This window comes from Phocoena sinus, chromosome 8 (genome assembly GCF_008692025.1).
Source record: "Phocoena sinus isolate mPhoSin1 chromosome 8, mPhoSin1.pri, whole genome shotgun sequence".
Lineage (NCBI taxonomy): Eukaryota > Metazoa > Chordata > Mammalia > Artiodactyla > Phocoenidae > Phocoena > Phocoena sinus.
In genome coordinates this window covers 61,599,739-61,611,876 of record NC_045770.1, presented here as the reverse complement: position 1 = coordinate 61,611,876, position 12,138 = coordinate 61,599,739, and the positions used below count along the sequence as shown (strand labels likewise).

General features: G+C 54.0%; 1 protein-coding gene across 1 annotated transcript in view; it reads right to left on the bottom strand.

The window, feature by feature from the left end:
• Nucleotides 1-570: 570 nt before the first annotated feature.
• Nucleotides 571-12,138, bottom strand: part of DNHD1 (dynein heavy chain domain 1) — a 66,315-nt gene continuing 54,747 nt past the window's right edge. The window contains 23 exon segments of the mRNA XM_032641580.1: nucleotides 571-1,179; nucleotides 1,182-1,229; nucleotides 1,415-1,558; nucleotides 1,560-1,630; nucleotides 1,633-1,876; nucleotides 1,878-2,203; nucleotides 2,427-2,576; nucleotides 2,738-2,829; nucleotides 3,618-3,819; nucleotides 3,904-4,026; nucleotides 4,220-4,406; nucleotides 4,606-5,568; nucleotides 5,701-5,879; nucleotides 6,055-6,207; nucleotides 6,430-6,516; nucleotides 6,519-6,710; nucleotides 9,961-10,432; nucleotides 10,648-11,009; nucleotides 11,012-11,082; nucleotides 11,204-11,250; nucleotides 11,252-11,380; nucleotides 11,632-11,748; nucleotides 11,750-11,782. Of these exon segments, the coding sequence (XP_032497471.1) occupies nucleotides 877-1,179; nucleotides 1,182-1,229; nucleotides 1,415-1,558; nucleotides 1,560-1,630; nucleotides 1,633-1,876; nucleotides 1,878-2,203; nucleotides 2,427-2,576; nucleotides 2,738-2,829; nucleotides 3,618-3,819; nucleotides 3,904-4,026; nucleotides 4,220-4,406; nucleotides 4,606-5,568; nucleotides 5,701-5,879; nucleotides 6,055-6,207; nucleotides 6,430-6,516; nucleotides 6,519-6,710; nucleotides 9,961-10,432; nucleotides 10,648-11,009; nucleotides 11,012-11,082; nucleotides 11,204-11,250; nucleotides 11,252-11,380; nucleotides 11,632-11,748; nucleotides 11,750-11,782 (4,695 nt within the window). The 3' untranslated portion in view covers nucleotides 571-876.

The window sequence follows — 12,138 nt, the reverse complement described above, 5'->3', positions numbered from 1 at the left end:
TCCTTTTGGCTTACTCTGACCCTCACAGTGCTCCAGCTATATGTTCTGTTCCTTGAACACCCCAAGGTTGTTCCTGCCTCAGCACCTTTGCATCTGCTGAGGGCTCTACCTGAAACCCTCCTAGATCTTCAAATAGCTCTTTCAAATATTCATCAGGCCTTCCCTGACCACCCAAACTAGATTAACTGCTCCCCTCTAGTCACTCTCTAACACATCAGCCTGCTTTGTTTTTTTTTATAGCACTTAAAAGTCATCAAATTTAACCCATTTATATGTTGGCCTTTTATTATCTGTCTCCCGGCATTAGAACAACCTCATCAGTGCCTGGAAGAGCACCTCGTTCAGAGGAGTGCTCATAACTAATCGTTGAATGAACATATGACCTTGTGTCTTATTTCGCTTGTGTGTGTGTGTACACGACTCACTCAGGATCCATTCTGGGGGAGGGGATGACCAGTAGGGCAGGATTGGGGCATTCCCAATAATACTGCTAACTGCCAGAAGAAATTATCTTGAGTTCTAATGTTCTCCCTTTAAAAATATCGCTTGTGGGTTTAGCACAAGAGCTGAGAGCACAGTCGAGAGCTGGGTAGGGATTCCAAGTCCTGTGTGTTAGCCATCCTGAGATCTGCCTAGCCCCTTGGGTACAGGACTAACCCCAGGCCCATCTCCCCCACAGTGTACGCACACTCCCCTCTCCCCATCGCCAGGCACACACCCTCTTCTGCCTTCACTGTGAACAGACCACCCCTCTCAGTTGTGTACACTGTGCTTTCCCCTCTGTGTGTCACATTTTCAGTGGGCACACACCTGCATTCCTTATTAAGTCTCAGAAATCTTTCATCAGAGCACTCCAACTTTATTCTGGCTGAGGGCTCAGGGCAGCGGTGGGCTGCACACGTGGACTCTCCGTTGGGCACAGGTGGCGGGGCTGAGCTTCGTGGGCAGGGGCAGGTGCATCAGGATCTTCCTGCTGTGCAGCCTAGCGGTGCCGAGGGGCCCTTCCAAGTACACAGGACAGGAATACACGGCCAGGCCGGCTGGGGGTGGCACGTCATTGGCCCGCGGGGCCTGGGCGCTGACTCTGACCAGAGGCAGAGGGCTGGGCTGACTGGAAGAACTGTCCTGCAAGGCCCCTGCGAGCGGGTCCCATTCGGCGTTCCCGGAGCTGTAGCCCACGTCAGCAGCAGCCCCACCTCTGGAACCCTGGGGTTTGGGCCGTTCACCACCTGGGGGCGCCAGAAACTGGTCAGGCAAGGCTGAGAAGCTGGGGCGTTCGTGGTGGAGTGGGATTAGAGAAGCAGATGGGGCCAGAGGGGAGTAAAACCAAGAAGAGGCAAGGTGGGGTAACTAAGAGGTGTAATCAGGGACTTCAAGGGGCGGAATTGGAAACGAAGGGGCAGCACGAGGATACCTGGATGTGCAGAGGGCTGTTTAGCTCCTGACGTTTATGGGGGAGCTGACCGGAGCTGGAGCCTTGGCAACCAGGTAAATTCGTCATGTCAGCCCCAGCAAAGGCAGCCTCCCAACGCAGTGACAGCAGCAGGCGGCGCGGGTGGCAAAAAGGCTGACAGTTGAAAGATGCGCTCTGGTACTTGGGTTCCCACACCCAGGTAGCGAACCAACAGCTGCCACGGCGCGATAGCTGTCGCAGCCAGTGCCAGGGCGGCTGAGGCCCGGCAGGCGCGTGGGGTCGCCAGGGCGAGGGTAGGCGGCCAGTCCAGAGAGCGTGAGCCACCGCGGCACAGCGCCGGGAGGCACACGGGGGCGCGCCCTTCAGCTGCTGCAACAGGCAATCAAGGTCCCGTTGCAGCGCGCCCACCAGCTGGTTCAGTTCCAGCACCTCCGTCTTGAGGAAGCCCTCCAGAGGGCCGCGGCGCACTCAGCCCCAGCTCCCCCCACCCCGCGCCAGACTCAGCTTGGCGAGTGGTCTCGGTCAGCAGAGCCTGCAATGACTCCAGCTTCCGCTTGGCTTGCACCAGGCGTTGCCGCAGCCGCCTTTCGGCGCGCCGGGAGCCTCCGCTGGCCTCCGGAACCCAAGTGGGCGAACACCGCTGCAGCGCGCTCAGGACAGCGCGACTCTGGCGTCGCAGCAGCCAGGTCTGGGGGCCAGCACTCAGTCCGCAGATCCGGGGTTCAGGTGGTGTGGGCAGTAGGTGCATCTGGGCCTTGCACTCTTCCATAGCATCCGACTCCCCTAGTTCTTGGGAGTGGAGGTGAGTGAGGGGTGAGAGATAAGACTGTCTCTTCCCACCCCAGACCCAAGGGAGTAGGCCTTTCTCTGACACTTTAAACCATCATCATCCCATAACTGTGAATATTGCCCCCTTCTACACCTTTATTGGTACCTCTGTTACATTCCCTTGAGCAAGGTGGTATTACTGTGCTGTTCCCCACCTCAACGCAGATACCTGACTGGAGCTTACCCGGGCTGGGCATCAGAGTGGCCAGCAGATACTGGGGTGTGTGTGGTTGGGCCCGGTTCCCGCTGCTGGAGCTCAGGCAGGCTTGCGTGAGGCTATTCAGGACCTCCCTGTCCTTCTCGTCTCCCACAGGACCCCCATAGAAAACTGAAGCTGAGGACGAGGTCAGAGCCCCTCAGTTACAGCCTCTCCAGTTTCCACCACCTCCCAAACCAAAGTTGTAGATTATGTCCCCATCTCAGTGCTCCCCTCCCTACCCGTCTCTGGGCTCTCCTGGGGGCTGGTGACTGCATGGGGGACAGGAGGAGTCTTACCAGCCAGCTCCTGCATGGCAGCACTGGGATTGCTCAGGCTGGCCCACAGGTGGTCTTGGATCTGCAGGACCCGGGTCAGCGTCACTTGACTCCTGGGGGTGGAGAGCAGGAAGTAGGGTTTCAAAACCATCTATATGCTGAGGACTTTCACATCTTTCTCTCCAGCCCAAACCTCCCTTCTGAGCTCCAGACCCACGAGGGCTCACTAGTCATCGCCACTTGGCACCACAAATACGACTTCCCTTCAACTGAAATCATCATTTCCTCCCCCACCACCCACCCAGTTGTCCAAGGCAGAAATCTGAGAACCTTCCTTGACTCTTTCCCTCTTCCTCACCCCATATTTACTCTCTCCCCACTGTGACTACCCTAGTCCCTACCACCTCGTTCCTCAAGCCTGCCAGAACCGCCCAAAAGTATTATGCTTGCCTCCAGCCCTGCCCCATCCGGTCCATTCTCCACGCTGCAGCCAGCGTGATCTTTCCAACAGACAGATGGGATCATGTGTCTTCTACTTAAAACCCTTCAGTGGCTTCCCACTGTCCTCAGGATCCAATCAGGTCCCTTGTGATGGTCTTAAAGGCCCTTTACCACAAGCCTCACCTCTCCCCACTCAAGCCCCAGCATGTCCACCTCAGCCACACTGAAGTCCTCTCTCCTGCTAAGCTTAGTTCCTTCTACTCACTGGCCTCATCTCCACCTGACCTGCCTCTGCTGTCAGGACTCAGTTCAAAGTGAGACCCCTACGTCCTCGGAGAAGCCTTCCTTGACTTCCCCCTGCCCTCACATTTTGGAGCTCCCCAGAGATGAATCCCAGCATGTGAAAAATATTCAGTGTTTGCTGAGTGACTGACAGAGTAGGATGGGCGGGGTCCCTCACCAGCACCCCCTGTGAGCTTGCAGCTTCATTCCATAGAGCTGCCGGTATAGCAGGAGGCCATGTAGGAGGAGCAGAGGCAGCACCCTGGTTGGGGATTGCACACAGAGTCCTTGCTGGACTAGCTCCACACTGTCGACCAAGACACGGGACAGCTCCAGGGACTGGTCCCAGAAGATAGGCATGGAGCGCTGAGTCAGCACGGCTGGGGAGGAAGGAAAGTGCTAGTCAGCACAATACAGTTACCTCCCCGCTCCAACCTGAGAGCCTGTGGGCGGAAGTTCCTCACCTGGTAAGGAAGCAGTAGCCTCTGCAGACACAATAAGCCAAAGACGGAAATCTCTGTGGACAGTGGCCGCGTTCTCTCTTGCTTGTTGAGCAGAAAGCAGTTCTAACTCCAGGTCGGAGACCACTAGGGGTCAGACGTGGGGCTGAGATCAATCGCTGGGTAAAGGGTCAGACATAAGCCTAGAGACAGACTTGAGGCTAGGGGGTTAGGAGTCAGATACAAAGGTGATTAGGGGATCAGCCATGAGATCTGAGTTCAAGCTCAGGCCCAAGCGTAGGATAGGGTCCTAGAAGCCATCTCTAGGCAGCAAACCCACCCTTGGCTCTGGCCAACAGCCCCAGCAAGGGCTGTAGCAGCTCTTTTGGCCAGTGAGGCATCAGATGACAGTTCTCCAGCACCAGCCAGTGCCCGCTGTGCATAGCCTTGTGGAGAATGCCGACCACAACCGAGACCGGGTCCCAGTCTTCAGAGCCCAGAGCTATCACCTTCAGATGCTTCTGCCCCTGAGGACCAACAGCAGAATGGCAGGGTAACTCAAAGGGATCCCAGGGTGACCCAAGGGACCCAGAGTAATGCCACAGATGACCTGAAAAGTCCCTGAGTAATCCAGAAAGATCCATGAGAATGCTGGGAGGGGAGACCCACACCCCATCCCAGCCCTAAGAGCCCGGTGGCTCTGTGGCCAAGAGGCTAGGCTCAAACCTGCTCGTGTTTGGCAGCCAGTTTCTGGATGAAGGTCAGGGGGTGCACGGTGGCAGTGGGGTGACCAGGTGGTGGCAACAAAATCAGCGTGGGCTGAGTAGCCTGACTGTGTTCAAAGGGTATGCTGGGAGCACACAGGTTTTCATCCAGGGGCCGGCCCAGGAGGCTGGTGGTGAAGGTTGCCAGGGCACTGGCCAGGCACTCAGGTCGCAGCACACGCCACAGGATCAGCTTCTGGAGGAGGCTGAACGGGTCAGTCCCAGGCCCCGGTGCAGGACCCAGCACTGTGGATGACAGTGACAAGTAAGCCTGCCAAGCACTGGAGTGGCCTGCCAGGGATGCACACAGCCCAGCATATGGGGGCAGTACCTCTAACATCTCACATTCGTGCCAGGCTCTCAGCCCTAGCCAGGCCGGTCGAGGCACACCTGGGACTGGTTTTCTGTAGCCTGTGCTGGGAGAGGCTGCCAGTCCAGGCCAGAGGGCCAGCCTCTCGAGCTCTGGTGCCTTCCTTGCCACTTGCAGCAGAGCCAGAGCACCCAAGGCACCCACCAAGGGTACTTGGGTTAGGCCCACTGTAGCAACAGTGCTGCCCAGTAGCTGGCGGGTCAGCTGTCTTTTTAACTGCAGCAGATGGCGGGGTAGTTCTTCCTGCTGCTGAATCTCACCTTTCATGCTGTTCAGAGCCCGCTTGGTGGCTGCCAGACAATTCTCTGGACTCATACGGAAAAGCGGTAGCAGGTTCCGCAGTGAGCTAAGAGCCTTTATAATGGCCATTCCATGCCAGACCACATGCCGATACGGTGCCCACAATGCCACCTCCTGCATCCTCAGCTCTTCTAACTCCTCGAAATGGGCACGCAGCCGACACAGCTCTGCCTGGGCCCTCACCATGTCTCGCAGGAACTTGGCTGGTTTCTGACGCCTTGGGTTCTGGAGCAGCAGCATCGTCAGCAGCCGCTCCTGCAAACAGTCCCTTGTTACGCGGACCCGGCCCTTTCCCACGTAGCTCCCGATCAGCAGCACTCATCTCCACCCCCGTACCTGGGCCGCTGCAAAGCTCATCCCAACCCACAGACTGGACCCCCCAAGTACCTCAGCAGCCTCCACAGCTTCCCAGGCGTCCAGGAATCTGATCCTCAGGTCCTGCCAGTGGCTCTCAAGCTCAGGACGCTCTGTGCACAAGATTTCACGCAGCATCTGTTCTTCTAGGATTTCCATGTTCATGCCCAGGTCCAGCACATTCAGCCCTTTCAGCAATTCACAGCCTAGCACTTGGAATCACATGGGAGACGCTTAACCTCTTCCCCGTGGCAGAGCCAGGGGTGAGAGGCACAGGAAGTGTGGCTCCCTGCTACGGTCCTGAGCCCGCTCTGGGCCAGACTGAGTGAAGCTCAGGCCCTGGTGTTCCCAAAAAGCTGTGCTGGCGACTTACCCACTGGGCCTCACCTTTTTCCAAAGAACTGAGGGGAAGGGTAGTGCTCAGATAGAGACAGAAGCCAGGCTGCAACTTGGGTGGGCACAGCTGTTCCCGCTGCAGTAGCCATTGCAGTTCTGGGCACTCTAGGCCCATCTCCATGTTGGTCAGTAGCACCGGCAGGCCTGCGAGGGGGAGGCAAGGACACCCTACCCACCATGCCAGCACCTGGGCACCCCCATGCACAAAATCGGGCTCCGATTGTGGCTCCCTCAGGGCTCTTCCACAGAGTTAGTGCCCAGGGTAGAGGCGGGGGCTGAGGTCAGACTGGGCTGTTGGAGTCCTGTGGGGCCACAGAGTACGGGGAGGACACAGGAGACACGTGGGTGCAGGGGATGAGTTCTCACCACCGGCAGCTGCCTCCTGGAGCTGAGGCCCCAGCTCTGGGTCAGCGCCTGAGAGGACTCGGGGTTCGGGAGGGGGCGGGACTGAGTCGCAGTCCCCGCCCCCTCCTCCTGTTCTTTCTCCTCTTGCTCCTGTGGCGCTTCCTCTTCCTTGTTCTTCTCCGTGATTCCCCTTTCTCCTGCCTTCTGTTCTTTTGCCTTGTAACACTCGTCGCTCTCATCATCTTCGTCTTCCGTGTCCTCCTCTTTAGACTCTTTTCCTTGATTTCTCTTGAAGCCCTTCCCTGTGGCAGAAAGATGAAGAGGGGCTCTTCTCAGGGAGGGACTCAGGCTCCTGGGGAGCCCCGTTCACCCAAGGGCTCCAGCTCATGAAGGAAGTTCTGCGAGAAGACACCTTAGGAAAGTCACTTAAGCTCTCTGTGACACGATTTCGTCATCTGCAAAATGGGGTTGATAGTGGTGAGTACCTCATAGGGTTACTGTGAAGATGACATGGAACAATGCATACAAAGCACTCTGCTGGTACCTACCAAGCACTCAGTAAAGGGTAGCTCTCATTATTGCTACTCTAAAATTCCAGGGAGGGGTTCTAGTCACCCCTGAAATCAGCTCCATTTCTGCTTTCCTGTAGGTTGGTTAGAAGAGTCAGTGCATTTCCCTTTTTGCCTAAGCAAATTCTGTCACTAACAACGACAAGAGTCATCACTAGCATAGAGGTCATTGCCTGGAAGTAACAGCTGGTAGGAGAAAGGCCATAGACTGCGGCATTAGCCACGCCACGGACAGTGCTGTGCACCAGGTGGCTAGCTGACCAGCAGCCGTCTGCAGCCCCCTTCTCCTTTGCCTCCTCTACTGCAGGATCTGGAAAAGATAAATACTTATTTTTTTTTAATTATCAAGAAATTTAAGGATTTTTTAAAATATTAAGTGTTCAAGAAGTGGGCAAGTGGAGGTTGCCAGGTCCACAATTTGGTGTGTTCGTTTCCTATTCCTTAACAAGTTACCACAAACTTAGCTAAAAACACACCCCATTTATTATCTCTCACTTCAGTAGCTTAGAAGCCTGATCAGGCACTGTGCTCAGAGTTAACGCTGGGCGAAAATCAAGGCTAAAATTGGGCTTCCCTGGTGGCGCAGTGGTTAAGAATCCGCCTGCCAGTGCAGGGGACACGGGTTCGAGCCCTGGTCTGGGAGGATCCCACACGCCGCGGAGCAACTAAGGCCGTGTGCCACAACTACTGAGCCTGTGCTCTAGAGCCCGCGAGCCTAGAGCCCACGCTCTGCAACAAGCGAAGCCACCGCAAAGAGTAGCCCCTGCTCTCTGCAGCTAGAGAAAGCCCACGTGCAGCAACAAAGACTCAACTCAGCCAAAAATAAATAATTTTTTTAAAAAAAGGCTAAAATCACTGGGGCTGCAGTGCTCATCTGGGACTTGCGTGCTCTTCCAGGCTTACTATTTTGGAGTTTTTTGTTTGTTTTTGTTATTTTATTGAAGTATAGCTTATTTACAATGTTGTGATAGTTTCAGATGTACAGCAAAGTGATTCAGATATATATATATACACACACACACATATATACGTATATATATATTTATTCTTTTTCAGATTCTTTTCTATTATAGCTTATTGTAAGATATTGAATATAATTTCCTGTGCTATACTGTAGGTCATTGTTGTTTATCTATTTTATATATAGTGGTGTGTATCTGTTAATCCCAAACTCCTAATTTATCCTCCCCATTCCTTCCCCTTTGGTAACCATAACTTTGTTTTCTATGTCTGTATGTCTATTTCTGTTTTGTAAATAAGTTTGTTTGTATGTTTTTTTATTGATTCCACATATAAGTGATGTCATATGATATTTGTCTTTGACTTGCTTCACTTAGTATGATAATCTCTAGGTCCATCCATGTTGCTGCAAATGGCATTATTTGTGCATGTATATATATATATATATATATATATATATATATATACACACACACACACACACACACACACACACACACACCCCACATCTTCTTTATCTGTTGATGGACATTTAGGTTGCTTCCATGTCTTGTCTATTGTAAATAGTGCTGCTATGCATACTGGGGTGCATATATCTTTTCAACAAGGGATTAATATCCAGAACATACAAACAGCTCATATAGCTCAATATCAAAAAACAAACAAACAAAAAACAGGGACTTCTCTGGTGGTGCAGTGGTTAAGAATCTGCCTGCCAATGCAGGGGACACGGGTTTGAGCCCTGGTCCAGGAAGATCCCACATGCCATGGAGCAACTAAGCCCATGTCACAACTACTGAGCCTGCGCTCTAGAGCCCGCGAGCCACAACTAGTATAGTTGTGCAGAGTTCTTGAGGAGAGGCATTATATATATATATATATATTTTTTTTTTTTTTTTTTTGCCGTACGCAGGCCTCTCACTGTTGCGGCCTCTCCCATTGTGGAGCACAGGCTCCAGACGCGCAGGCCCAGCGGCCATGGCTCACGGGCCCAACCGCTCCGCGGCATGTGGGATCCTCCCGGACTGGGGCACGAACCCGTGTCCCCTGCACCGGCAGGCGGACTCTCAAGCACTGTGCCACCAGGGAAGCCCATGACTAATGTTTTTGAGAACTTATTATGTATTAGGCACTGTGTGAACTCTTTTTTCATGAATTATCTTACTTAATACTCATAACAATTTATGAGATGGGTATAATTAAGACCCTGATTTTATTGGCAAATAAACTTGGGCTAAGAGAGGTTAAATGCCTTGCCTGGGTCACACAGCTGGCAAAGGACAGATATTTGACCCAGACAGTCTGCTTATAGAGCCCCTGTTACAGGCAAATTTATTATACACCTTCTATTCTAGATGTCTATTGTTCTCACCAGTACAACCCTCAACCCCTTCTGGGAAATAAACACTCTCCCTTCCCCTAGAAAATGCTCCCTCCGATGCTCTACCCAGATGGGTCCCTGATCCAAGCAGGACCAATAGAAATATTTCCCCAGAATTCCTGAACATTGGATACATTCGGGTAGTAAAGCTCTGAGTTGTAGTTCAAGTTTCTAACAGTGCTGAGCAGATCAGGATGCGGAAGATCATGGTCAGCCACGTAGATTCAGAATCATTGCAATATGGGCCCAAAAATGTAAATGTGACCTAATTCATTAATATCATGTTGGCTGGGGACTTCCCTGGTGGTCCAGTGGGTAAGACTCCGTGCTCCCAATGCAGGGGGCCCGGGTTCGATCCCTGGTCAGGCGACTAGACCCCGCATGCATGCCGCAGCTAAGAGTCTGCGTGCCGCGACTAAAAGATCCTGCGTGCCGCAACTAAAGATGCCGCATGCTGCAACCGAGACCCGGCAGAGCCAAAATAAATATTTTTTTAAAATATCATGTTGGCTGATGAAATCTGGGATACCCTGGCCATAAAAATTTAGTGTCTTCATTATGAAAGGGAAGAGCACATGTGGCTGAGAGTGTTGGGCAGCTCAGACACCCAAGATGCACTGTGTTTACTCTCCCTGGCTTTACCTCTGCTTTTGGTGGGACCTGTGGCCAAGCATCCAGTCTCTTCTAGAGGCAGTGGATTCAGCCAGATGAGGGCCTGGTTGCTGGGGTCAAGCAGCAGGGGCCAACGGCAACTGAAGTAGTGAGTGTAACTTCGCAGAAGCAGGCCTGCCAGGCGGGCTGACTTTGCCTGGGGCTTCAGGTCTCGGTCCCACTGTAACTGTTCCGATTCAGAGCTCAGCAAGGCCAGAAGGCTGAAGGGAGAGCGTGTGGAGAGCAGGGCTTTCTTTGGTGGCGTGATGACAGATTTCTGCATCTGCTTCAGTGCCTGTGCCACGTCATCTGGGCCCAGCGGCTCCTCACAGCCCCTGCAGAGAGCCAGCCACTTGTCGAGTAGCTCCTGGCGCCGCCTTGGTGGGAAGGGACCCAGGTAGCTGATGGCAGCTGAACACAAGACAGCATCTCCGAGCACAGTCGTGCTGTGCCCCTTCAACTTCTGGTGTGGAAGGGAAGACCAGAGGGTGTGTAGGCCGGCGGGGATGGTAGAGGCAGAGGGTCTGACAGAGAGGGAGTAAGGCAGGGTGTGGAGGAAAGCGTGGCAAGGAGGGCAGAGTGGGACAGAGGAAGGCAGTGAGGGCACGGGGGGAGCAGAGGACTGGGACTGTGGTGCAGAAATGAACTTTAGGGGGCAGCCTAGGAGGGGCTGGCTACCTGGAGCTCTGTAGTCCAGGAGTGCATGGGCGTGAGCAGTGCAGCTTTGATGGGCCACTTGTGATGATGGCCATGCCGAGCCTGACCGAGTTTCTCTGCCACATGCTTGTGGGAAGCCTGGGCATCTTCCAGCTTCTTGGACAGGGCCAAACTGTACGCTAGGATCTCCTGGGCCCGGAACTGGTACTGGCCCAGGCGGGCCTGCTCCCGAGCCAGTGTCGCCTCCGCCTGCTGCAACAGCAGGCCCGTGGGCAGTCCTCGGCGCTGTGCCAGCCCGTAGTCCAGAACGGCCCAGAGCCAGGCTGCCAGCCGTGCTGCAGGTGTGCTCACTGCTCGCAAGGCTGCATCGCTCATGCCTGGACTTTCAGAGCTAGGTTTAACTTTATCATCTCTGAGTCTGTCATCTTCTCCTTAGGGAAGAACACCAGCTCCTGGGAGAGTGTGTGTTAAGAAGGGTGGGGAAGACATAGGTGCTCTGAACCTTGCCCCACAGCCTGCCAATCTCCCCTCCATGCCTCCACTATCCTCCTCCATTGCGCCCCACATTCCCTACCTGATAAAGTCCTCAGTGCATAACAGCTGCTTGGCACTGGCCCAGCCTGTTTTCGCGGTGGAAGAGGTCACACAGAGCATCGGTCACCTGGACCACAGATTCTGGTGGCACTCGATAGCTCCGTTCTCTCAAAGTCAGCCACCTGTAGCTGGCTCAGGGCCCCAGGAATGCCTTGCCCATCTGAATGAGGAGAGATGGGCTCCTTGACGTGAGCTCCCAGAAAGTCCTCTTTCTTCAATGTATTCCCAGGAGGGATCATCTTCTCCTAGGGTCCCCAAAGGGACCATACCCCAAGCCATCTTATTACCTTTACCCCCCCTCCCCCAGGAGACTTCATGACAATCAAACCCTCCTCTCCTCTGGGCATCCGGTGAGGGTTGTCCTCTTCCAAGAGGAGGAGCAGTGCAGGGCAGGCAGAAGGGAGAGCCCACCTGCTCCAGGAAAGCCTCATGCTGGGCCTGCAGGGCATCCCGCTGCTTGGTCAGGTTCTCAATGAGGTTCTCCTGCTGCCGACACTCTGCCAGCTGCCACTTGTGCAGAAGCTTGTTTTTGGTCTAGCTGCTGATGCAGTCTGCCGAGGCTCTGTGAACAGAGTTCAGGCTCTGTAGCTCTAGATCCGGGCCAGGTGGGAAGACCCCAAGGGAGACCCCATGGGCTTGGACCCAGGCATACTCCTCACTACTCGATAGTCAGGGTGACCAAGTTGAACTCCAAAATAGGCCACAGATACATGCTGAGCTCTGAAAGTGTCATTTTCTTATCTGTGAGTTATACATCTAGTAACGCAGCCCCGAGCGGGTGGGTGCTTCTCCTGACCTACCATACAGGCCCAGGAAATCTGAATCCAAAGCCTACACACTTGACCACTGGGCTACACTCTTCATCTTACTTGACCCATTAGTGGCATTTGCCACAGAAGGCAGCTCCTCCCTCTTGAA